Below are 23814 nucleotides of genomic sequence, written 5' to 3' on the forward strand. Positions count from 1 at the left end.
GAGGGGAAGGAATGGTGGCGGTACATTAAAAGGAAAGTGGATAAAGGTGAGGCGATGATGGGAATAACTGTGTTTTTCTGAGAGTCGGTACTTTGGTGTGTGTGTGGGGGTGTGTTTGTGTGTGTTTGTGTGTGAGACGCAGACTACCGGGGCAGTCAAGCTAGAAATTGGGGGATAGAGGGAGAAGGTAAGTGAATGTCACAGAGAGACGAGTCCTAAGAGGAGGGGGGGAGAAAAAATGATGGAAGAATATGTGTCGGGTCAAAATAATAGAACACAATGAAAATGAAACATGTGGAGAATGAGAGGGGAACAGAGGAGGGTGATAAAAGAGAAAGCGGAGGAATATTTCATCCTTCCTAAAGAGGAAGGGAAGCCGCCGCCCACCTTCACCTGATTCATGCCCCGTTCTCTCATCAGACGATTGGGCGGGGAGCGTTTTTGTGATGCGACTCTGTCCTTGGAGAGGGGACTTCATTTGATATTCAAAAGGCATTTTTTATGCGTGCAAATGATTCTGCATGAATGTTTCGGGAAATCTATGAAAATAACGGAGTGAGCTTTTGCTGGAGGAAGTGATAATTCACTGTTAATTATGTGGTCCAGCACTTTCACACAGCAGACATTTTTTTTCCAAGTGTGTCACAGAACACACTTGAAAAAAAACACTCACCTTAGAAAACAAAGTTTTTGGTTTTTCATCATCCAGCTCTTTAGTTCTAGAATGATTCCAATTTATATTAAAAAGAGGGTTTGCTTGTTTTTTTTCTTTTTAACTTAATGTCAAAATTGGCTAATTTGCCTGATTAATATGTTGGTTAAAATGGGAGTTTGCACAAAATGTGTGAATCCTTTTAATACGTTTTTCAAACATCTATTTTTTAAGTTCATTTATGAGTATCAAAGGGGTGGGCAAACTATTGCCCCAGGCTATGTGTAGCTTGTTAAGGTATTTAATCTGGCCTGCCAACCTGGAATAAATCATATTGATAATCCTTAATAATGTTTTATTTTCCCTGTAATTCTGCAGTCTCCCCATTGATTATGCCCTACAAATAAATTGACCTTGTTTGGGTGCAGAAAGTTATTCTCCATTTATGTGGTGTTGGAAGAGTTGTTTTTCTAACGTGCACGGGTGTTTTTCGAGTCGAACATTAATTTTTCCCGATCTTCCACACGCAGCGTTTGTCTAAGTTTGTGGTTGTTCCTTGATGAACATCAACCCTTTGGTGGAATTGGGACTAGAATGAGAACAAAAGACAAAATTTAAAAAACAAAAAGCAAAAAAGATCTCAAGTTTTGCATTTTAAAATTTATATTTTAATTTTTAATCAAAATAAAAGCATGTTTTCAATCCTTCTATCATTTGTTAATTTGTTTTTCAAGCTAAAACGAACAGTGGAAAAAAAACAAAAAATATTAGCAATTTTCTCCCCCATGTCTCGGATGAAATGGCAAAAGACGAAACTTTCATTATACGTTTGCTTCATTTTTTATTTAATACTAAAATCGAAAAATCAAAAAAGGATTTTCATTTTTGATTTAATGTTGAAAAACAAATGAGTGAATGATACACAGATTGTTTTCATCCAGATTTCATGCTATTTCTTTCTCTTATGAGTTGGATCACCAAAACACTCCAAGCATCTGATCCTGGTCTGCCTCCTCTGTCCAATTTTAGAACCCTTTGTAGCCCATGAGTCAAAAAGTTTGCCCACCCCTGGTGTAGCACATCATTTGGGGCTATTTTTTTTACTGTGTATTTGGTTCTATGATAAATATTGGACATGCACTCAAAAGTCTGCAGTTCTTCTTAAATGCTGTTTATTTTTAACCACTGTTACATAAAGTATCCGGCTGTTTGTGGATTTTGCTAAGGTCTTACATTTTTAACCATTTCAAGGCTCCACAACAGTTCATAAAAGAAAAAAAGTATTAAAGATTATACAGTTGGTGTTGTAAAAATAATGATATTAGCTGTAGGTGGATGCATAGGTGCAGGAGTGGTGTGACAACAAGAAGCCGAGGGAAGACGCATCCACACCACTGAGGCCCAAGACATTTTTAAAGAGTTTATTGAAAGAAAGCAAGAGAAGAGACCCAGGTGTTTCTAAACTTCATCATCCACTCACAGCTCAAAGCTTATCTCACTATACACCCTCATTACTTGTTAATTCCCCCCCAAAACAAGTGAAAAGCCTAATCTGTCCTCCTACTGGACTAAACAACCTAAATATGTAATGTAGCTTCATTTTTTTATGGAAAAATGTTCACTTTTTAGTGTAAAGTCTCTTTTAACATCTAAATTTTACCCTTAATCTAACAGAAAACCCACAGAAACAAACGGACGATGTACATGTTTGATATCACTTTTGTAAAACTGACAAAAAATTTTTTAGCGGCTCAATTTTATAATGACTCCATGACCTTTACGAGGCAAGACTTACTTTCTTTTGTTCTTGTTTTTTAAATGTGTTTCTGGGTTTTACAAAAGCCTGTTGTGAACTCTATTCTGCCTTTTGAATCAAATGAAATAAAAAAAATGTTATTTTTGCGCTCTAATGGGCTAAATCTGGATAGAAGAATTATGCTTTCAGTGCTCCTTTGTTGGCTCCCCTTACCTATCTTTCTACTATTCCTTATCTCATTTCTTTTCTCTCTTTTAGAATTGTGTTGCGCTTATCTCCCCATGTCTCTCTCTTTTTTTTCTCCTTTCCATTTTCATCCGCAGGTGTGGGAGATGTTTTTGAGCTCCAAGGCTCCGGTGGTTAACGTGTTCATGGCTGTGCCAACTGTTTACTCTAAACTGATCCAGTATTATGATAAGCACTTCACGCAGACACATGTGAAGGACTTCATCAAAGCGGTCTGCAAAGACAGAATCAGGTACTGGTTAATGGCTGCCTCTTTTCAGTGAAAAACACATCAATGGATACATCAGCAAAGGGATAGATTGTCAATTAAATAAACAAAATACATTTATTCTCTAAATTTACTCTATTTTTATTGTAAGAATAATATATAACAGGCTTGTCTGTTTTTGCTCATAAATTCATAAAATGATAAAACATTTTTCTTTATAATTTTTCTACAGAAGTTTGTATGTAAAATGATTTAAAATTCATTTAGAGGCATGAAAATGCCACTAATTTCTACCTTAGATCTGGTGTCTAAATATTTGTTTGATTTGTATAAAATCCTTTGCTGATGTTAAAGTATAAATATGCATTTAAAAGTATTTGTTCAAAAATACTTGTAATTTGAAAAGAAGATGAACATTTATATATATATGTTTTTACTTTGGGTCTAAGTCACTTTAAAATCATTGTGTGCTTGCTTTAGTATCTTACATCATGATAGTGGTGACAATTTCATCTTAAGTCAAGAACATAATATTTCTTTTTTTAACTAATATTTTAAATTATTATAAAATGTGGACATGGTTTATTAATTTGTAATCATGGAGAATTATGCTTTATCGTCCATGTTTTACATCTAATTGGTCAATTCAATGTAATACCAGATTGATTGATTATGTTTTAAAGGAAACGGGTGATATTATAGCAAACTTTAAGGGGCCTATGTCATGCTTTTAATAAACCCCTCAGAGTATACCAAATCCATAAATGTTAATATATTACCTTTGTCACATTTTTTTTAATAATGTACGAGTTATTTTCGTGAGCTAATTTTACCAGAAGTAAGACGTCCCGATCTCGAGGCACCGCCTTTTGCCCCCTGTGGGTACCGCCCATTTGCTGATGTCACCCTAGATTCGGCCTCGGCAGCATGTCTGGGTTTCATCCACGCAAACAAACAACATTTGAACTTTTGCAAAGATGGATGAGCATAGTGTGCATATACAGTAAAATGAAAACTGAGAATGGAAGTGACGTCCAAAATATGGGACACTATTTTTTCATAACTCTCCGTTTGGAGGGCCAAATGAAGGGGAAGGGCGAGGGGAAAATTTGGATTGTGCCTTTGTGTGAATGGATCAAAATACCACTTTAGGGTTGTTTTTCGTGAAGAAATAACATTATAACAGACTTAAAAGCTCATAAAAATTGATTTTACATGATAGAGACCCTTTAAGGTCAACTGACAAGGTACCGTATTTTCCGGACTATAAGTCGCGGTTTTTTTCATAGATTGAATGTCCCTGCGACTTATACTCCAGTGCGACTTATATACGAATTTTTAATGAGATGAGATTTGGACCGTAAGTCTAGAGTGCCCTCTTATGGTGATCTATGCAATTACTTTATTTACTTTAGTTATTCAGACGTGACACAGAGGACGAAGAATTTAACGGATTTAGTGATATGGAGTGAGATTGCGTGCAATTAATTACAGTAAAGATACAAAGTTGATGAGTTCTTGAGGCTATAGTTAAATAAAACTGTTATGTTATATAAATGCTACACCTTTTCGTTCTTTTCATGATGCTAATATGTGAATATGTGTTGACACATATTTAGCCTGTTTTCTATTCACTTATGAATGTTATAACTTACCTTCCAGGATGACGTAATATCGTTTTTTTCAACCAGTTTGTAAAATAAATTACTTGAAAAAAATGCGACTTATACTCCAGTGCGACTTATGTATGGTTTTTTCTTCTTCATTATGCATTTTTTGGCCCCTGCGACTTATACTCCGGTGCGACTTATAGTCCGAAAAATACGGTAAACATGTTGGTTGATGGATTCTATGTCAGTATATTATTTTATCTTTTAAAGTGCTGCTTCCCAACACTTTACCCTACTTTAATTTCCTCTAAGAGCCATTTATTACCGCAGCTGCTGTAGCCACAACTGTGGGTTTTCTGGTTAACTGGACAGTTGGAGGATCCATCAGTTATAACTTGCTCACTGTTGCACTTAGAAAGCTGCCACACACCTGTTCCTTTCACCTCACAACATCCACACTTGAAGTTCTTTTGAAAAGCTTGCAAAGCCCCAAGGTCTGATGTTTGCTTTCCTTTGAGTTGTCATGTATTGAATCCACATCAAATCTGTTACTCCTCATTATGTTTGTGCTTGTTTTTGTTCCGTTTGTTTCATGAAGGTGAGCGTTTCCCTGCATTTTTATTCTGCTGGCTTTGTGCTGGCAGTAATTTGTTCCCCGCGTGATGTGATTTTGTATATTTATGTTTTTCATAAAAAGAAATCAATAGCTGTGTTGAGCACAAGAAAACACAGTCTCCTGCTTATTGATTTCTGCAAAGTGCCTCCATCACACATGACTGGAGGACAGGACACGGAGGTGCAGATGTGTCAGGAGTTACGAGCAGATCTTCTAACCACAAAGCCCGTGCACGTTTGCCTGATTGTGTTATAACCTTGGAAAGCTTTATTCAGCGTGTCTCAATCACATGTTTGCATCTTTTGTCAGGCTGATGGTTTCTGGCTCAGCTGCTCTTCCTCTTCCCACCCTGCAGCGCTGGGAGGAGATTACAGGACACACGCTGCTGGAACGCTACGGCATGACAGAGATCGGCATGGCGCTGTCCAACCCTCTCAAGGGCCCCCGCACACCAGGTACAGGAGCTTATTGCTCCCTCACACCTGTATGGAAAAATAAAGCCCAGACATGTTTAATTCATGTGTTTCCTGTAGGTTGATGCCATAAAAAAATCACAAATCATTAATAACAACAGTTTTGAGTTTTTAAACCACCTGCTTGATTAAATGAAGCCAGAGTAAAACAAAAAAAAGGTTAAACATTTGATTGCTACAGTTCCTCTGTGAATCAGGACTAATCAAATGAAGGATAAAATTTCCACAAAGGCTTTCTGCTGACGTATTTGGAAGGAAATGAACATGTGCGGTGCGAGTCTATCACACAGCCAGAAATCAGAACTCAAGAAGTCTTAAAAAAAATGACTGATAAATGAGGAGTTGTCAGGCCTTTCACAGGGAAATCAGAAAGCCAGGAATAGACCGGGGTTTGTGGTGCCGTAAATGTCATTTCACAGAGGAACATGTGGCTATTAAAGTGAAGAGAGAAAATGACCCCAAAGTGAAATTTAATCAGAAAATTGCACAGGGCCAAGCAATGAGTGATGATGAGTGGATAAGAATGGAAAGAAATGTTTTCAGAGCGTTGTTTGTTTTTCTTGTTTGTTCTTCAAATCCAAAAGAAAGGGGGGCGCTTGTGTTTAAACAGTTGTAAACCGTGAAATGAAATAAAAAACAATTATTTTTTTGCCAAGATAGGGATTTTTTTTTTGCCAGATGAAAGGCTTCCATAAAGAATGTATACTCAAAAATGAAGCTGATATTTATATGGTTTTAGGTGCTTGTCTGGTTTTGATTAAAGTATTTGTCTGTCACAGTATGATCATTTAACACATTAAGCTCACGTTGTGTCCACATACTTGAAATAAACGCTATTTTAACTGCCAAACACCCAAGTTTACTCACTTTTTCTAATTAATATTGAAAAAAATACTGAAAACTTGAAATAGATCTTGATTTACAATTTAATCAATGTATTGATTTACAATAAATAAATATTGATTCACAATAATTTGAAAAAAGAAATACTCAAAAATTAATTTCAAGCTTATTTTTTTTACATTTAAAATGCCTGAGTAATATTATTTAAAAGCTGCATCATAACTGTCTTTTTCTAATCCTTATTATAGTTAATTAACTGTTGTTTGGTGTTATTATTAAGGCAATCCACTATTTTCTTCATCTTTCATTCAACTGAGAACATTTTTGTCGCCTTTTTTGTTGTTTTGAATTGTGATATGACAGAAAGACAGGAAGTGTAAGAAGTGATCAGCTGCATTATTTATTGCTCTTGATCTTATTCCTTCCCTGGCTCCTTTGATTGAGCGTTTTGCTCTGTGTGTTTTGTTTATCGTGAGCAGTTTTCTCTGTTGTCGTGTCAGAGAAAACCCCCACGATCCCCGAACTTCCGCTCCCTCGCTCACACAGAGACAAAGATGAAATGAGGTCAGACATTCGCTATTTTCTTTCTTCTCCAGCCCCCCACCCCATCCCATCTCTCATCAAAACTTCTTTGTACAGGTAACACTAATTAGCTTGCAAGCAAATTGGGCAACCCCGTGTCTGCTGTCCTGTTGGGATCTTGTGTTGTCTGGGGATCTTTGGCAAAAAAAAAACTGAGCTAGTGTTTGATTTCTCTCAGGCGATTATTAAGAATATCTTAAAGAGGTCTGTGGTTCTATTGATGTTGCTGCTGCACTTGAAGGAAATACTTGTGTGTCTGCGTTGTGTGTGTTTGGGTGTATGCACGCCAGAGCGTGTGCCTGTTTGAGTCGGTGGCTTCCTGTCTCATCTTTAAGTAGGTTAAAATGGATCAATAGAAACCGCAGGAAGCACTCTCAAAAGGATAGTGCCGTGGAGTCGCTCCCTGCCTTCCACACACACACTGTTCTTTCTGCCTCTCACTCTTTATGTGTGGCAAAAACACTGCAACTTATTTGACAGATATTTTATTAAATTAGTGCATGCTTAGAGTGGCTAAATAAGTCATGCTGGTTTAATTTATCTTCCAAATTTACTTTATTCTTCTTTTTTTCCTCTTAGATTTTTTTTGAAGAAATGTAGAATAAACATCCTTGTTTTGATGAAAGACCTTTCCTAAAGAACAACATTTATTTTTAGACAGTTTGTTTCACTTGTTGACATTTTTTTTTGCAGAAGTTCCAGTCTTTTTTCTCAGTGGCTCTCTTGGCAATTCGGCAGTATTGTACGAGTCTTCTCCTAATTCTAATATCAGAAAAAAATATCTAATTCCAGAATTAAAAGAAAACAAACAAATAAAAAAGTGGAAATTACTGTTTTATTAAAATAAAACAAACAAATAAAGAAGTGGAAACTACTGTTTTATTTAGATTCACTCAAAATTGTGATCTAATTGTTGCAAATTGCAATTAGTACTGATTGTGATCTAGTTCTGTGTGAGAAAGTTATGCCTTGAAAAATGTCTCAAATTATAATACTTAGTCTAGTTGAGCATTTTACACTCATTTTAAGTTCCACTCCAACCATGTTTTGAGTTGTTTTAAAAGCGTTCCGAGTGGTCTTTTAATTATGACTATGTCGCTTTAAATCAAAAGGCCTTTGTTGTTTTCTAGGACATAGTTTCTGCAGAGCGGCAGGAGTGCAACAAAAATGGTGAGCAATATGGAAGTTATCCACCCATACAGTTCTGAGCCAGATGCCAGCTCAGATGAGGAAGACAAGCCTCTGGTTTTTCTTTTTAGTTGATGCATCAGAATAAAGCGGAGCAGGGAGCTTTTGCCCTGCCGATTGTAATTTGTGCATAACAATTACAAGCTTTTTTCTTATCCTGCATTTTTTTGTCCGCTCTTGATTCACAACGATTTGAATAAATACTCAGAAATTCAATTTTTTATCTTAATTTTATTTATAGATCCTCTGTCATGATAAAAAGGCCAGAAGAACATGTTAAAAATGCATTTTTCCTTGAACTGAGTCTTTAAATACTTTAAAAACTTTTCTTGCAATAAGACATGCTGTTAACTACTTCTGGAAGTTTAAGTTTTTGTTTTGTTACAGCATTAGAGTCTGATTTACCCTTCACCTTAACAGTTTGCACATTACCTCAGACTAAACACTGGTCTCTGTCCAACTTTTAAAAAGATTACCCCTAAACACCCTTTAATGTGTTTTTTATGCTTTACAATAAGTCAGTTAAGTGGAAAAGAGTCATTAAGACTAAGATTTGGCCACTTAGTAACAGTAAGGAAAAGCTTTTAAGACTTCACTTATAGAGAGCAGTTCTCACAGAAACTAAAAATCTGAGAAAATAAAGACATGCCAGTATAAACCCACTGGTGCATCACAGTCTCTTCACTATTAAGAATTGTTTTGCTCTGGTTAGTTCAAAGGGGAAAGAAAATAAGGGTTGCCAAATAAAAAATCTGCAAACAAGTCAAAGAATAAAATTTGAGAAACTAAAAAGAAGCTCTCACATTTCCTCACACTTCATTAGAGACCCCATGTCATTTCAGAAATCCTTTACTAATTAATTAGTGATGATGTCAGTTACCATGCATATATACTGATAGTCTATTTTGAGTAATTGTTTACTAATGGAGAATTCCTTCTCCCTTTCATACACTTATACCCTTATTTTTCCTGCTGCTGTCTCCCTGTAGCTCTGACAGCCAAACACAACATTTAAGAATAAAAATCAGCAGTGAATCACGTTGAACTAGACTTACTAAATAGGCAGTTGTTCTGCATTTCAATTATTTATAGTCAGAAGGCTAGCTTTCATAAATGCAGGTCTTTTTCTCCTCCAGGCACAAACTTACCTCTCCATTTGCCTAAAACAACTTGATATAGTTTATAATTTAACAAGGTTTCCAGCTAGTCAATATTAAAACTGAGTGTTAGTGATTAAAGGAGTGAAGGGTCTTTTGTTATTTCTTGGAGATTAGTTTTTGCTCACTGAGAGAAATCAAAGTAGAACATTTTGTTTGCCTCAGATTGAGAGGGATCCAGACTGAGGCTGAAAAATCAACCTTTTCTATTGACTATCTTTTGTTGAGATTGTTACTTTTTATTTTTTTCCTTTAATCATAGATCTAGACTGACCCTCAGAGACTTTTTTCAGATACGCCTATGCTCCTTCATGCACTTTTTGGGGAACTTCTTTAGAACATCAGCAAAAGTGCTGGTACATTTTTGATCAAATATTAAATAAAGAAGAGTATTTATTTAACTGTTGAGTGTTCTTAAAAATATTAAATTTGATCCAAACTAATGGTGCAGATGGGTTTTCCCTGGAAACAAAATGATATTGCAGTCTATCAATAAACAGATAAAAACTTAATAAACATGTTTAAATACACATTAGTAAAAAAGGTACATGGCGTATACTTAAATAACACTTTACTACTTTCCTTGAAAGCCTAAACCACTTTACAGTCTCAAATCCATTCGCTCACGCATACATAAATTTATACAATGATAGTGGCTCCACTGCGGAATACTGGCGCCAACTTATAACCACCAGGAGCAACGTGGGGGGGATCAACGTCTTTCCCAAAAGATGCTTCAAGATATGGACAAGCAAGGCAGGAACCGAACCCGGTCTATCTCTGCACCACGACCAATGGGCACTGTTTGCTAAACGCCAGAAAGAAAGACCAAAATATTCTAAATTTACTTAACTTTTGTCTTTTATTCATCTTTTTCTTTTAGCTACAATGGTGTGACGTCAAAGTTAACACAAGTCAGTTGTTTTCAAACTCTATCTTTCTTGCCTGACATAACTTCTAACTAGCGATAAACCCCAGTTATCTTCCAAATTGAACATGAATTTCTCTTTGTTCAGAGGCCATTAGTCCATAAAACAGTGCAGGATTTGTTTTGCTTTCTTTGAAAAAATTACTGAACCTGAAGGATGAAGCGTCAACACTTAGACAGGAAATTTGGTTTTAGTGAGAACGTGGGGGTTAAATGTATATTAAAAATAAAAATGTCTAACTTTAAAGCAAACTTATGAGCTCCCTGAATCTGCATATACGATACAGTTAAATTCAATAATTTGTCAACTCTCAGAGATTCTGTAGGAAAGAACTCGTCCAACATTCTGTAGTGGTAAATGACAGTGCATTCAGTTTCTGTTTGTCAGTCGGGGAGCCACACAAGTGCAAACAAGGACAAATGTCCAATCATTTCTATTTTATAACGTCGACTTGATGTTGATGAAAAAAGCAGAAAAAAAGCTGCCTCAGGCTTCGCCCAGAAATCCCCATTACTGTCTAACTAAGCTGGCTGGTCTTGACTGAGACGAATTGCTTTCAGTTTAAAGTTTTACAAGCTCAGCGAGCCCTTAAGTCACCAGTCAGGGTCTGGAGATGATGGTTTGTTGGAGCAAAAGACTCCCCCGGTAAAAATGCCTCCCTAACTGTTGCAGTTGTCTCAACTGTCTTTGGGAAAACCTGAAATCCTGACATTTTGCTTTAATGGGTCATTTTCTTTTTGCTTTCTCTTTGTGTAAATGGTAACAGGAGCTGTGGGATTGCCTCTTCCAGGTGTGGAGGTTCGAATTGTCATGAGTAATGCAACCAACACCACGATTGTGGAAGGAACACACAAAGAGACCCAGGTAATGGATGCGGACAGCGTGTGTAAGACATGATTCATCATACAAACAGAGCAATTGGAAAAGATCTTTAAATTTTTCTGGTAAATTTTAAAATGATGTAAAAGGTCTCATGACTTCCTTTTTATTTTATTGTTCATTGCACTTAAATGTTTTAAATTATACAACATTTTAGGTATTTGAACTCAGATAAACACAAAATGCTGTCCTTCAAATTAAGGTGTTTTTTAAGTAAACATGTTAACCTCGCTGTGTAAATGGTTGGATTTTCTTTAGTAGTAATAAGCACACTCAAAGTTCTTACAACATTCCTGCCTTTTCTTTTCTCTCTTTGCCTAAAAACATACCTCCTCCTCATCCTCTTTGAGCAGCAGTATTCTAATTTCAACCAGTACTCTGTAGGTTAGCAGAGTCAGCGGCAGTCATTATCAACCCTGACCACGAACGGTCCACAATGAAAGTTCTGTTCATGATCTGCATGATTGATTTAGCTTTGGTTTACATCACATGGACTTGCTGCCATAACCTCATGGAATTTCCCAGATTTGGGACCATTGACTGTATAAAGAACTGGACAAAGTGGGTGTGACATACTCATAGAAAATGCTTACCTCTGGCTTTAGCAAAATGAACCCAATTCAGTCGCTATTTTGACATGATGTGGTCGTTGCCGGGGCTGCACGGTGACGCAGTGGTTAGCACTCTTGCCTCACAGCGAGAAGGCCCCGGTTCGAATCCCGGCTGGGACCTTTCTGTGTGGAGTTTGCATGTTCTCCCCGTGCATGCGTGGGTTTTCACCGGGGACTCCGGCCCCCTCCCACCGTCCAAAAACATAGGTTGATTGATGACTCTAAATTGCCCCTAGGTGTGAATGTGAGAGTGAATGTGTGTGTGATTGAGGCCCTGTGACAGACTGGCGACCTGTCCAGGGTGTACCCCGCCTTCAGTAGCCGGGATAGGCTCCGGCACCCCCGCGACCCCGAAAGGGAAGCAGCGGTCAAGAAGATGGATGGATGGTGGTCGTTGCCATGTTGGATCCAGACGTAGTCTACATCCAAGTCGGTCTGTGTTAACATTTCTATGGCAACGACCGTCACTAATCATGATTAAGCTTCTTCAAAGACCACACCTCTTTCACTGAAACTGTGCGCTGGAGAATTTGTTAATCAAACATTGGAGGAGGGGCCAGCTGCCAACACATGCTTTTACTGAGGCCTCTGATTGGTCTGTTTATGACTTGAATAACTAAAGAAAAATTTCATGAGAAAAAAATACAATTTGCAATAGGATGTTAAGAAAAATGTATCAGAGCAAGAATGTTTATTTTGACAAATAGAATGGACAGCTGTGGATTTCTCAATAGAAGTTCATGGGATGTTGGCTTCTTGGAACCAGCAGATACTTCCTATTTGGGACGCAAGGTGGGAGAGGTCACTCAGTCCAGTTCTTTATATACAATCAATGCTTAGGACCAGTGGTACAAAGCACTAAAATCTGCCCTTTTGTGGTTGTATTTTGAGATGTTTCTAACATGAACCAACTTGAGCCCTTCATTTGAAGTTCACAAACAGGAGGACTCTCTCCTTTAGGTTTTATTACAAATTATAGATATCAAAACCATAGCAAGTTTGGCATCCTGAAAACAATCCCAGACCATTATACTGCTACCACATTTAACTGTTAGTATGCTCTCAAATGCAGTGTGTTTTTACACACAACACAGATATAAAAAAAAAGTTATGTTTTGATCTTCTCAGTCTACCGATTTTTTCCCAATTATTGTAGGTATCATTTTTTAGAAATGCTAAGATGGATCTTTCTGCTCCTTTAGCTTAGCAGTTTCATGTGTCGGCCATCCAGGATACTTTTTCTAAGCCAGTCTCATTTCAAATCATGTAATATCTACGTCCACAGTCTCTTTTATTGTGGAGCCCTGAACACGTATCTGTACTGTGTCAAATGAATCCTGCAGTATTTCATGTTCTTGTAGGTCTTTTGTGACCTCTTGAATGAATTGTCACTGCTCTCCATTTTGGTGAACCACTCACTCCTGGGAACACTCACCACTGCTACTCTCAAAACTTTGGAAAGGATTTGAAAAACTTTTCTTTCATATTCAATCCTGAATTCTATAGATTTCAGTATGATGTTTAGCTCTTGAGAATGTCATGTTCACTTAGTGAGGTAGGTCCTGTTTTCTGACTGGAAGCAGGTGTGGCTACAATCAGAGTTGTGTAGGTGTGGATTTTTTTTTCTCTTAATATGAAAGTCCTTCATTTAGGAACAGCATTTTGTCTTTGGCTGATGTTATTCTCATATATTGTTTAATTTACTCTATCTTAATATACTGGTTCAGATAATCAACAGCTAAGCTGAAGGCACTGCAGTAATAGCTAGAAAACAAGAACACATGAATACATGAAATCTGGGCATAATTTACTCAAACAGATCATGACATTTCAGTTCTCCTGTTGGGACCTTCTCGATTATATTAGGGTTGAAATGCAGGTTTGGTGCAATGTTCAAAAAAACTTTGTAGGATAATAACATCCCAGCGTTGCTATGAAAACAGCTGCTGTTTCAAACCCAGTGGCGGTCACACAAGATTTTAATTAGATTTTGTTTTGTTGAGGGCTTCACATTATTAAGATAACCCACCATGTGCAATGTCATTGTTGAATATTTCAGTGACAATATGAATAGCAATGCATAAACAAATACTTCATTGTGTGGCATTAATGTCCTTGTGCATTTAATTTGCTGCTGATTTCAGTCAGCAAGTAACATCGAAGAATGCTTCTCTGAGATGTTAATGTTGCATATGCTAATAGTAAATTTACAATGATCCATTGGGCCGAAATTAATTTTATTTATGGTTTGGAGTTGATATGTAAACAGATCCAAGTATAAATGTATTTTGAATATCTCTGATCTACTTTTGATTTGCCCGTAATAAAAATTAAATTCTATAACTGGTCTTTTTTTATTTTATAAAATACTTAAATACTTGTGAATTTATGGCTTACAAAATACTGCATTTACCATCTGAATGCAGACAATAAATGTACTGGACCAAAAACCTATCTTAGTGCATGGATAGCTGCTCAGTTAGGGAAAAATAAATAAATAAATAAAGAACAGATTAGGACTAGATGTGGACATCATAGCAGTAAAACTAATAGTTTGGAATCGCACTTTTTACCAATATTTCAATGATGTTGCGTCTTAATTCAAAAGTTTCCAACTCTCCCTTTATGTTATCTTGTAGCTATTTGAAGCCACTACCCAAATTTGTTTTCTTTTGCTCTGATTTTTCTAGTGTTTCTCTTTCATTTTTTTGTCTAAACTTAATCAAACGTCAAGATTAGATCCAATAACTTAATTTCAATTCCAGATTTTTTAAAGTTTGCTGCCAGCCATTTTAGGGAGGTTATGGTGTAGAAAAATGAGACAGAAATAGTTAGGAAGTCTTAGAGAAAAAAAAAGTAAGCAGTGCCACTTTATAATATCCCTGCACTCAGCTTGACAACAATCAAAAGTAACTTGACAGCAGTGGTATTCCCACCCATGGCACTGATTAGCTAAGTTCCCCTCTGGCGCTCATCACTGCGTTATCATTTTAACTGTTGTTTCATGTCACGGCAGCAGCAAATCAGTGAGCTTGATTAGGAATAATTTAAATGTGTCTTGGGTAACTTCAACTCCTAACCAGACGTTTCCTGCTGGTCTTCTTCGGTTGTCTCTTTGAAAATGCTGCAGGTACGCTCAGGCCTTGAGGGGAAAGAAGGGGAGCTTCTGGTTCGAGGTCCATCTGTCTTTAAAGAATATTGGAACAAACCTCAGGAGACCGAGCAGACGTTCACTGATGATGGCTGGTTCAAAACTGGTGAGAAAAAAAAACCCACTGAGAACAAAGAGTTCTGCTAATAATTGCTATCATATGATTTGGTAAAAAATTGCACATTTCTCTTTCAAGACATGATTTCCAACTGGTGTGTATTAGAAGTGCAGTCCTGGTAGCACGCGTGTACACTCTGAATATGTGTGTGAACTCTATGTGCACATGCTCAGATTTTTGGGGGATTGTGAGAGAGTGATAAATGGAGTGTGTGTGCTTTTGGTGCTGCAGGGCATTTTTCCTCCAAAGTGGTTGTGACTGCTCTGGGTCTTGAGGAACCAAGTAGTTCTTTCTCTCCTCTCTTCCTATTTTTCTTTTGTCTGTGTGTGTGTGTTTGTGTGTCTGAGGTAGCACAGAAGAAAGCTGTCATCTGAGGCTTTCACTCCCTGCAGACTAAAAAATAGAATAAAAAAAGCATGCTTCACTTTACTGCAAAGCTACAAGGAGATGAGCATCAAGGTGAGTAAGTCTTATGTGTGAATGTTGAAGGAAGAGGAAGCCAGAAGTGTTAGAATGTGTCCAGAGTGAAAATGTGGTGGATGAAGGATTAGAAGGAGTCAGCCACAAATGACAAGAATGGAGTTTGACTACGTCAGGAAGGGTGTGGGTGTTCCTGCTGGAGAAGGAGGTATGAAGGGACTCCAGCTAAGGATGGAGTGATGGAGAGCAGAGCTGGATGAGGCAGAGGGAGAGCAGGAGGGGGGGACTGTGTGTGTTTAATTGGCTTTGCAGGCTGGAAGGACAGAGATCCAGAGCACAGCACGCTGCTGTCACACACCATTACAGCCACTGGCCACGTAATGAGAACCAATGCAATCAGCGCTCCACAGACCGTCCCCTAAGCCACACACATGCACACTCACTGCTCCCAAGGAAGCTATCAGACATGTACCTTGCCCACCCAGCTGCCAGGGTCCCCTTCAACAAACATGTACACAGAGCTGTGGGCTTGGATGAGATGTCAAGTTGGTTCATTTGCAATAATTATAGTAAAAATAAAGTTAAAGCAGGAGGAGTTCTAAGCATCTAGGATCACATATCTAAAGAGCCTAATGGCAAAACACATTTTTTATTTTTGTTGTAACAATTTTTTGCAGTGATTTGCTTTTTAAAAAAAATAAAGTAATCAAAAACAGAAAGATTTAATCACATTTAGGCCAGTTTTTTGCACAAAAAGACTTGAAAGACTCATTTTAGTTTTCCTGGCATACAGTTCTTTAATTATTTTATCAATCCTTACTACATACTGACCTATTGTGGCTAATCATTATTTTTTTACGTTTTCCTGCGTTTATAATTAACAAAGTTAATCTGGTTAAAAATATATCTTTAGCAGCAACAATTTCCATTTTTATTTTCTCTTTTGGTTCTTAACAAAAAACCCAAGATGTGTCTGTTGATTGAACAGCACTGCTAGGTTGCTCCAGGAAGGATCTCTGTACCTGAACACTCAATGTGCTAACACTGTCATCTTTTTCTGTGCTGACAAAAAACACTCCTGATGCACCAGTGAGTGAAGTACTGCTACAACTTTCTGCCGCTTTTACAGTATATATTCACGTCTTACTGCTGTTTTCACCAACCTTTATGCATTTGCAGCCTTCAAAGTAAAGTTCCATGCACATTGCTTTTGCAAAATAGTGTCTTCTACTGTTGTCACACAAGAAGACACATCTATCACATCTATCGCCTTCTGAAAACTCAAATGTCTAAAGACAGAATTAGGATTCTAAAGCATCTTTTTGACTCCTCCTTGAGTCCTATTCTTTATACCTTCACACCTGTTACCTTTTTCACACTGCATCTCTCTTATTTCCACTCTGCATTTTGACTTTTGAACTCTTAACTCTATCTCTTTTCACCTTCAGATGGACTTTTCTCACTTTTCTTCCAGATTCATTTGTCTGGTCTGCAAAGGAGGAAGAATGGCGCTTCTTAAGCATCTAACTGCCATGTACTTTCTGTCAGAAGCTATTCATCGGAGGGCTTTCTTTAGTGTCTGCACTTGTTTTTTTAAGCATTACAACATCAAAAAGTACAATGATTAGGTGGAATCAAACATCCTCTACTCAAATCCCCCAGGTGAAATCTTTTCTCACTAACCCAAATCTGTCTCATCACATTCTAATATAGAAAGGAAAAAAAAGATGTTCAACAGTTTTATAGTGTTGACTAATATTTTACCAGAAAATATTTCTGATAAGAAAGTTTAGATACAAGGAAAATGAGAGAAAAAAAGACAAAAGGAAAATGTAAGTTCAAGAAGTGCAGGAGAAAAGTGTGAGTTTAGATCAATAACTTCTCAGTTGGTCAGAGGTGTTGTCTCTAGAGTCAGCAGGTGCTGTGCAGCATGATTGGCAGTTCTATGGGAGAAGCTGTCACCTGAGTGCTCTCCTTTCACTCATCTTCACAAACATCTCTGAGGCCATTGATTCCCTTTCAGGTTCTTGAGCTCTCTTTTTGTGCTCTGCTGCAGAATAGTGTCCACGGCTGAAATGGGTGTTCAGTCGGAGTCAATAAGGTGGTGAAATATTCTTTTTTTTTTCCAGGGTTTGATGTTGACATGGAAGAAGAGCACAGGAGAAAGGTGCTGCTTCAGCTTTGGGTTGTCTGCCAACTTTCTGAACTCAGAACCATCCTCTATAAAATAGAAACATATTCCTTTATTGCTTTAACTTGTGAATTCATGAGGATTTTTGGAGAAAAGGGAGCATTTTGGAGGGTTTTCCAAATGTATCCTATTGGTTGTAAATGAATATTGGATGTAGGTTTCATGGAGTAATTGACCTTTGGGGCTAAGCATTAGCCAGACTTTATCTGCAGTCTTATTTAATTAACTGACTTAGGCTTAGGGGCAGAAATGTTAACAAGAGTGTTAATCTTTTTGCCATTTTACCTTAGTTTTAAATTCTTAATGGCTCATGCCTAAAGAAACCATTAGTTTGAGTCCTTTTAGTCCTGTATGAACCACAGCCATAAATACATTCAGTTAAATATGTTTAGGAATGATTAATTTGGTAGAATTTGATTCAAAATGTTTTTTGCATTCAACTATTCAGCAGGTATATTTTAACACAGTGTGTGGCAGTAAATGTGTTTTTGTGCTTGTTTGAGTTGACTGAAGAGAGGCAGCACATGCTGTAAAGGTGAGCTTGGGATCTGCAGGGTATGTCTCTGCAAACAGACAGACAGGAGTGTGGCTTATATCCTGCAGAGCCATCACTAGTCATTTGTGAATTGTACTTTAGCTCCCAGCTGTGCTGTCCTCTTCTCTGCCTTCATCTTTCTTTGTTCTCCCAATGTCGTCTTTTACCTCAAGTCACAATGTGTCCTTATGATTCCAATGTCAGACCTCCCACTAAGCTTTGTTCAGCGTCCAGCCCCCTCCTCCCAGCTCTGTCCTCAAAACAGCCCCCACCTTACTATTTGCAACTGAGACATTATTGTTTTTTTTATGTTGTTGTTTTATCAGTTGCAGGTAAATCTAGTTGCAGAGCTTCTATTGTAACAGAACTACACAAAAATGTATGAAAAACAAGGAGCAGCCCTCTGACTTCCAGATTGAAGCAAATTTGAAAACAAAAGTAATTGCAAATATTTTATCAAGTAGCTGCTAATTGATTTTTTACTCAAGCAAATCAAAACTATCTTCCCTTAATGCACCATGCTCTTGTTATAAAACAATAAACACACTTTTGTGAGAATACTAAAATGAATAATAGTAGGGATGTAAGAAAATATTGATTCAATGAAATATACTTCATTTGATTATAATTGTGTTAATTTAAAAATGCTGTCAAGAAGATTCTTACTTGTAAGAAAACTTATTGTTTAGGTTTTTACTCTTCTTTTTCACTTTGAATCTCTGTGTTGCTGGAGCCTATTCCAGCTACTACGGGGCAAAGGGAGGGCACACCCTAAATAGGACATTCACTCCCATACTCATGTTCACACCTAGGGACAATTTAGAAGCATGTTTCTGGACTGAGGAAATAAGGTGAAGTGCATGGAGAAAACCTGTGCATGCACAGAAAGAACCTGCGCCAAACTCCACACAGAAAGGTCAGAGCTGGGATTAGAAACAAGGCCTTCTTGCTGTGAGGCGAGAGTGCTAACCACTACACCACAGTGCAGCCCTACTGGCAACGAGTTCTAAGCTTTTCCTCTTAAATCAGCATGAACTCTTCTTGATACACTTCCTCTAAGAGTCTGAGATTACATGAAGAGAGAGGAGGTCGTGAAAAAGCTTAAATCCAAAAAGATCTGGGGTTAGTTCTCCAAAATATTTGGAATTCTTTCCAAAATTCTGCAACTATAGAGAAGAACTGATGGTGTTTTGAAGACAGACATTAATTTATGTTTTGTTCATTCACTACTTTTTGTTGATTGATGAAAATAAAAGATCATCGTTACTATTTTGTAAAGCATTCTTAGTGTTCAGCATTTTTTCACACCTGCTTAAAACTTTTGCAACTTTTGTGTCTGGATATAAACACACACAAACCTACAGGCAAATTGAGATACTACAATAATCCAAGGCTGCATTTATTATTGTGTAGTATATTTAACTAAATTAATGGAACCTATGTGATTGTTCACATTACCATATGATTGTAGAATCCACTATAATCCAACTTTTAAGTCATTGATAAATATACAATGACTTAAAATGTATTTTTTTGGCCTGATCAGCAGTCGTGCAACTTAACGAGTTATTTCTAATAAATCTTAATTACTCTGAAAGTGTTTGCAAATGAATTTAGCTGATTTCCATCTCCAGTTTTAACCATAAATGAATTCAAAGATATTTACTTATTAAAGCACAGTTTAAGCTACTTCTGACTAACTAGGATAAATTGCACAACTGCTATAAAAAATAAATAAATAAATAAAGCACAGTTTAACAAATCTGAAATTGATGTTTCATTTAATGTGGAAAAAAACCCAGAAAACTGTTTTTATTTGTGAAAGGACCTTTGTGAAAGGATCGCAATCAAGAACGAAGAAATTATAATTGTGAAAAAGCAAAGATTGGCTCTTTAAACTGGTTGTAGTTTAGAAAATTCTGTAATCAAAAAAGTCTAAGCAAAGCTGGACTTTTCTTTACAAGAAGGGAAACTTTGATTAGGAATGAGACATAGACGTTCAAATACAGAAGCACTCTGACGTGGGATAACTCATATTGCAAAGCCATTATGACATGCACTAATGACAACATACTTTTTAATATCACACATTTCTCATGGATCTTTGTTACTGTTAAACTGCTATTTCAAAACTAATTTGAATAGTCAAATCTGGATTCTTACTGTTCGGGCCTCATAATTGTCTTCTGCTGTCTGGAGTTGGAGCATCTCTTGATTGAGATGGGTCTAATGTAATTGAGTGTGAGGAGAGTGCATGTAAACGGCAGTTAAATGGTTTCTTTGATGAGTATGCAGATCTAAGACAGACATCAATCCTCAAGTTCAGTCTGTTATCTGCTGCCGGATAGGCAACCCAGCAATGAAGTATAATCAGAAACATTAACATAAAGCAATTGAAGCTCCTTTAATCGCATTATATTAAACAAATTAGATTGCTCATCCAAGTGCAAAGTGCCTTCTTGTACGATATTAATTACCAAAAAAGGAGTTGTGACAAAAGTTAAGGATGATAAATAATATCAGCTCTGGAGTTTTGCTGCTCGCTTGTCTGTTATTTATCCTCATTAACACTTCCATCTCGGCATCAAGGCTAAAACGTTGAACATTAATATTCATATATGTTAAGTGTTTACAGTCACTCTGTGAAGAGGCATGACTCGTATTTAGACCTCCTTTGTCTTTGTTTAGACATGGGTCTTGTTTCCACAGTGATGGATACTGCAGCTGCGGTTAGAGTTTATGTTGTGCTGAATAGGTGGAAGCTCTATTTAAAGAGTCATGGTGTTACTTACTTATTTAGTGATATACATGTAGAAAAATGAAGAAACACTTGCAGGTATGCCGCAAAGCAGTTAGAACTTAAGTCAAGGTTTTGTTTTCTTAGAGTGAAATTTGTATTGATGTCTCCAAGTGTACTTATTCAACTGGGTCAAAAGTGAAGACTGTAGATTTCTTTAATCTTACATTAAACTTCCCTACAAATGGTGATATTGTTTTCTAAAACACAACAATGACTAACTATCTGTGAAATCACTGATGACTGTTTATTCATTTTGATGTTTTAATAGACTACTTAAAATTTATATTTCAAATTATGTCAATGTATTTATACCAAAATGAGGTGAGATTATATTTGATATAATTTTAGATTAACTCCTTGATGCTTAGAATGATTTCCAACTCTGAAAAAAAATGCTACTTAGGATTTTACTTTAAGTAGATGTTAAACTAAGAAATGCTTGGAGCAGAGGTTGTTTAATGCATATTTGCATCAATGGGTGTCAAAGGGCTAAAAGCAAACTATTAATACAACCTGAGAAACAAGTGATTTATAAAATAGGCTTAAAAACCATAAAAAGTTATAACTCTGCAGTATAAAAATGTATTGCTGACTTCAGGATTTGCAAAAATGGTATGCTACCATTTGTCGGATGGAGAAAATTGTTTATTTTTTTGTTTGTTTTTTTTATGTGCCTGATTTATCCTTAGCCCTCATGCTATCTTATAAGGTCCAGATGACCCCACTTTTAGCGGAAACATGACTAGGATGGCACAAGGGTTAAGAGGGACCACATCACCTCCATCCTGGCTAAACTTCAGTGGCTGCCTGTGAATTTTAGAGATGAGTTTAATTTTTTTGTATATGTTTTTAAATCTTTAGATAATTTTTCACCGCCGTACTTCTCTGAGCTTCTCTGTCTTTACACCGTAACCTGGTGTCCAGGTGAATGCTCAGAGGGAAACGAGCATTTTCAATCTGTGCACCGAAGCTGTAAAACGCGTTACTACTGAGCTTTCAGCAGGCATCTACAGTGTCTACTTTAAAAAATTATTTTAAAAACTATTTTTATATCCAGGCTTTTGACACAGCATGAAACTCTGCTCTGCTGGTGTTTTGCTTTTATCTTGTGTTTTTTGAAAATTATTCATACTTTTTATCTTTAATTTTTTTTTCTCCTTCAATTCTTTTATTGTACTGCATATTGTTTTACTGCAGTCATTTTAGGACACCAAATAAATACAGTTTGAACTTAAACGTATCTAAAAAATAAAATATTTTAATTTTACACTAACTCTTTTTGTTAACAAATATTTGTATTATTTAGAAAAAAAAAAAAAAAAAACGTTTTTGTCAAAAAAATATAAAAAAAATTATATGTTTTTTATTTTCTCAATATAAAAGCAGACCTGATGTCATTGTGGTCCTTTTTTATTACAGTTGAGTTCAACTTTGGAATTGTAGAACAGTTTATGCACAAAAAAACTGTCTAACAAACTGCATTTTTTGTCTGTAAGCTGGAATGACATTTAATGGTATTGTGGACACATTTCAATTTTATCATGGAATAAATTAAAGGAAGCTAAATGTCAGCCACATCTCCAGGTCAAGCGGAGTGTGCTGACGAACAATGGTACTTAGAAAAAAGCTGCCCTCGACCACATTAACATTCATTTCTGATTATTTCAGCGGCAGAACAAATTTGTTTAGGTGGCTCAGAGGTTCAGGAAGACCCAATATTCTGAACTTTGAAACAGCCTGTGTTATCACCACAAAAAACATTTTTGTGAATTCTCGCTTTTCCTTTTCCTAACACCTTCGGCGATGACAGCAACAAGGGGATTTTGTTCGTTTCCTTGTCATGGCCTGTTGTTTGCCTCACTTTGCTCCTTTCTTTCTCACACTTTCCGGAAAGCAGGAAAGCAACACTCCCTAAATCTGTGTGAGTGGCAGCGTTCAGCATCCACACAATGATGTTTCTGTCTGGATGCAGATGCTTCTAATGACATCCATTAATGATTTATGAAAAGCATTAAATATAGCCCAGATCTCCTTTTGAATCTTGTCAAGTCATCCGTCACTTTCTCTGAGGTAGCGCACACACACACGCCGCCTTCAGCCCTCGCTCCGCTTCCCTCAGAGCGCGTTGAGCCGTACTCGGCGAGGGAGGCGAAACTGTTCATTTTGATGGGTGAGGAGCTGACAGCCTGGTGCAGCCAGCAGGATTGTGCCCGTCTGAAGCTGCAGCCAGAGTGCATGGCACAAAGCCCCGTGACTAAATATGAAAAATATTTGTGGTAACCACTTTCACGTTTGGGCAATATATTTATGTTCACCTTTGGCAGAGGAATTCAGCTAGACTTTAGACTTCAGGTTTTAGTTTACAACAGACTTTATTTCTCTCATTTTTCTTTTATTTTTGACTCTTTTAATAGATTGGTTTGGATTGGCACAGTGCATTTTAAGCACTCCAGTAAGTGATTTTTTTATAAGCTGTTGCAATGAAGCAATGAAGGTCACCCATTTTTTTGCACGTATTCCAGTTGCTATTAAAACACTTTTTAGTTAATTTAATTTTTTGTTTAACTGCTTAGAATACAAAATATTTATAAAATATAAACAAGATCCATTTATTCCAATAAAACATGTTAACAAAAAAAACAAATAAATAAAAGTAAGAAGAAGTAATAATCTACAAATCTGTGCAAGTTGTCTTTAGCAATACAAATATGGTTGTTAAATAAGTGGTTTTTGTTCAATTTGATGCCTTGGCTTCAACTCAGTATTTTATTAGGAATGCAGTGATTCACTTTCCCCATAATTCGATTCAAACTGAATTCTAGATCATGTTTTTTTTTTTTTTTTTTTTT

The 23814-nt window shown here is 36.7% G+C and overlaps 1 protein-coding gene across 3 annotated transcripts in view; it reads left to right on the forward strand.

Moving 5' to 3' along the window:
* Positions 1–23814, forward strand: part of acsf3 (acyl-CoA synthetase family member 3) — a 42828-nt gene that overhangs the window by 6891 nt on the left and 12123 nt on the right. For all 3 annotated transcript variants that reach the window (XM_024295971.2, XM_024295969.2, XM_024295970.2), the window contains exons 4-7: positions 2732–2886; positions 5398–5543; positions 11027–11124; positions 14881–15007. In XM_024295971.2, the coding sequence (XP_024151739.1) occupies positions 2732–2886; positions 5398–5543; positions 11027–11124; positions 14881–15007 (526 nt within the window). The remainder of the gene's footprint in view (positions 1–2731; positions 2887–5397; positions 5544–11026; positions 11125–14880; positions 15008–23814) is intronic.

Source organism: Oryzias melastigma, linkage group LG3 (genome assembly GCF_002922805.2).
Source record: "Oryzias melastigma strain HK-1 linkage group LG3, ASM292280v2, whole genome shotgun sequence".
NCBI classification, from domain to species: Eukaryota; Metazoa; Chordata; class Actinopteri; order Beloniformes; family Adrianichthyidae; genus Oryzias; species Oryzias melastigma.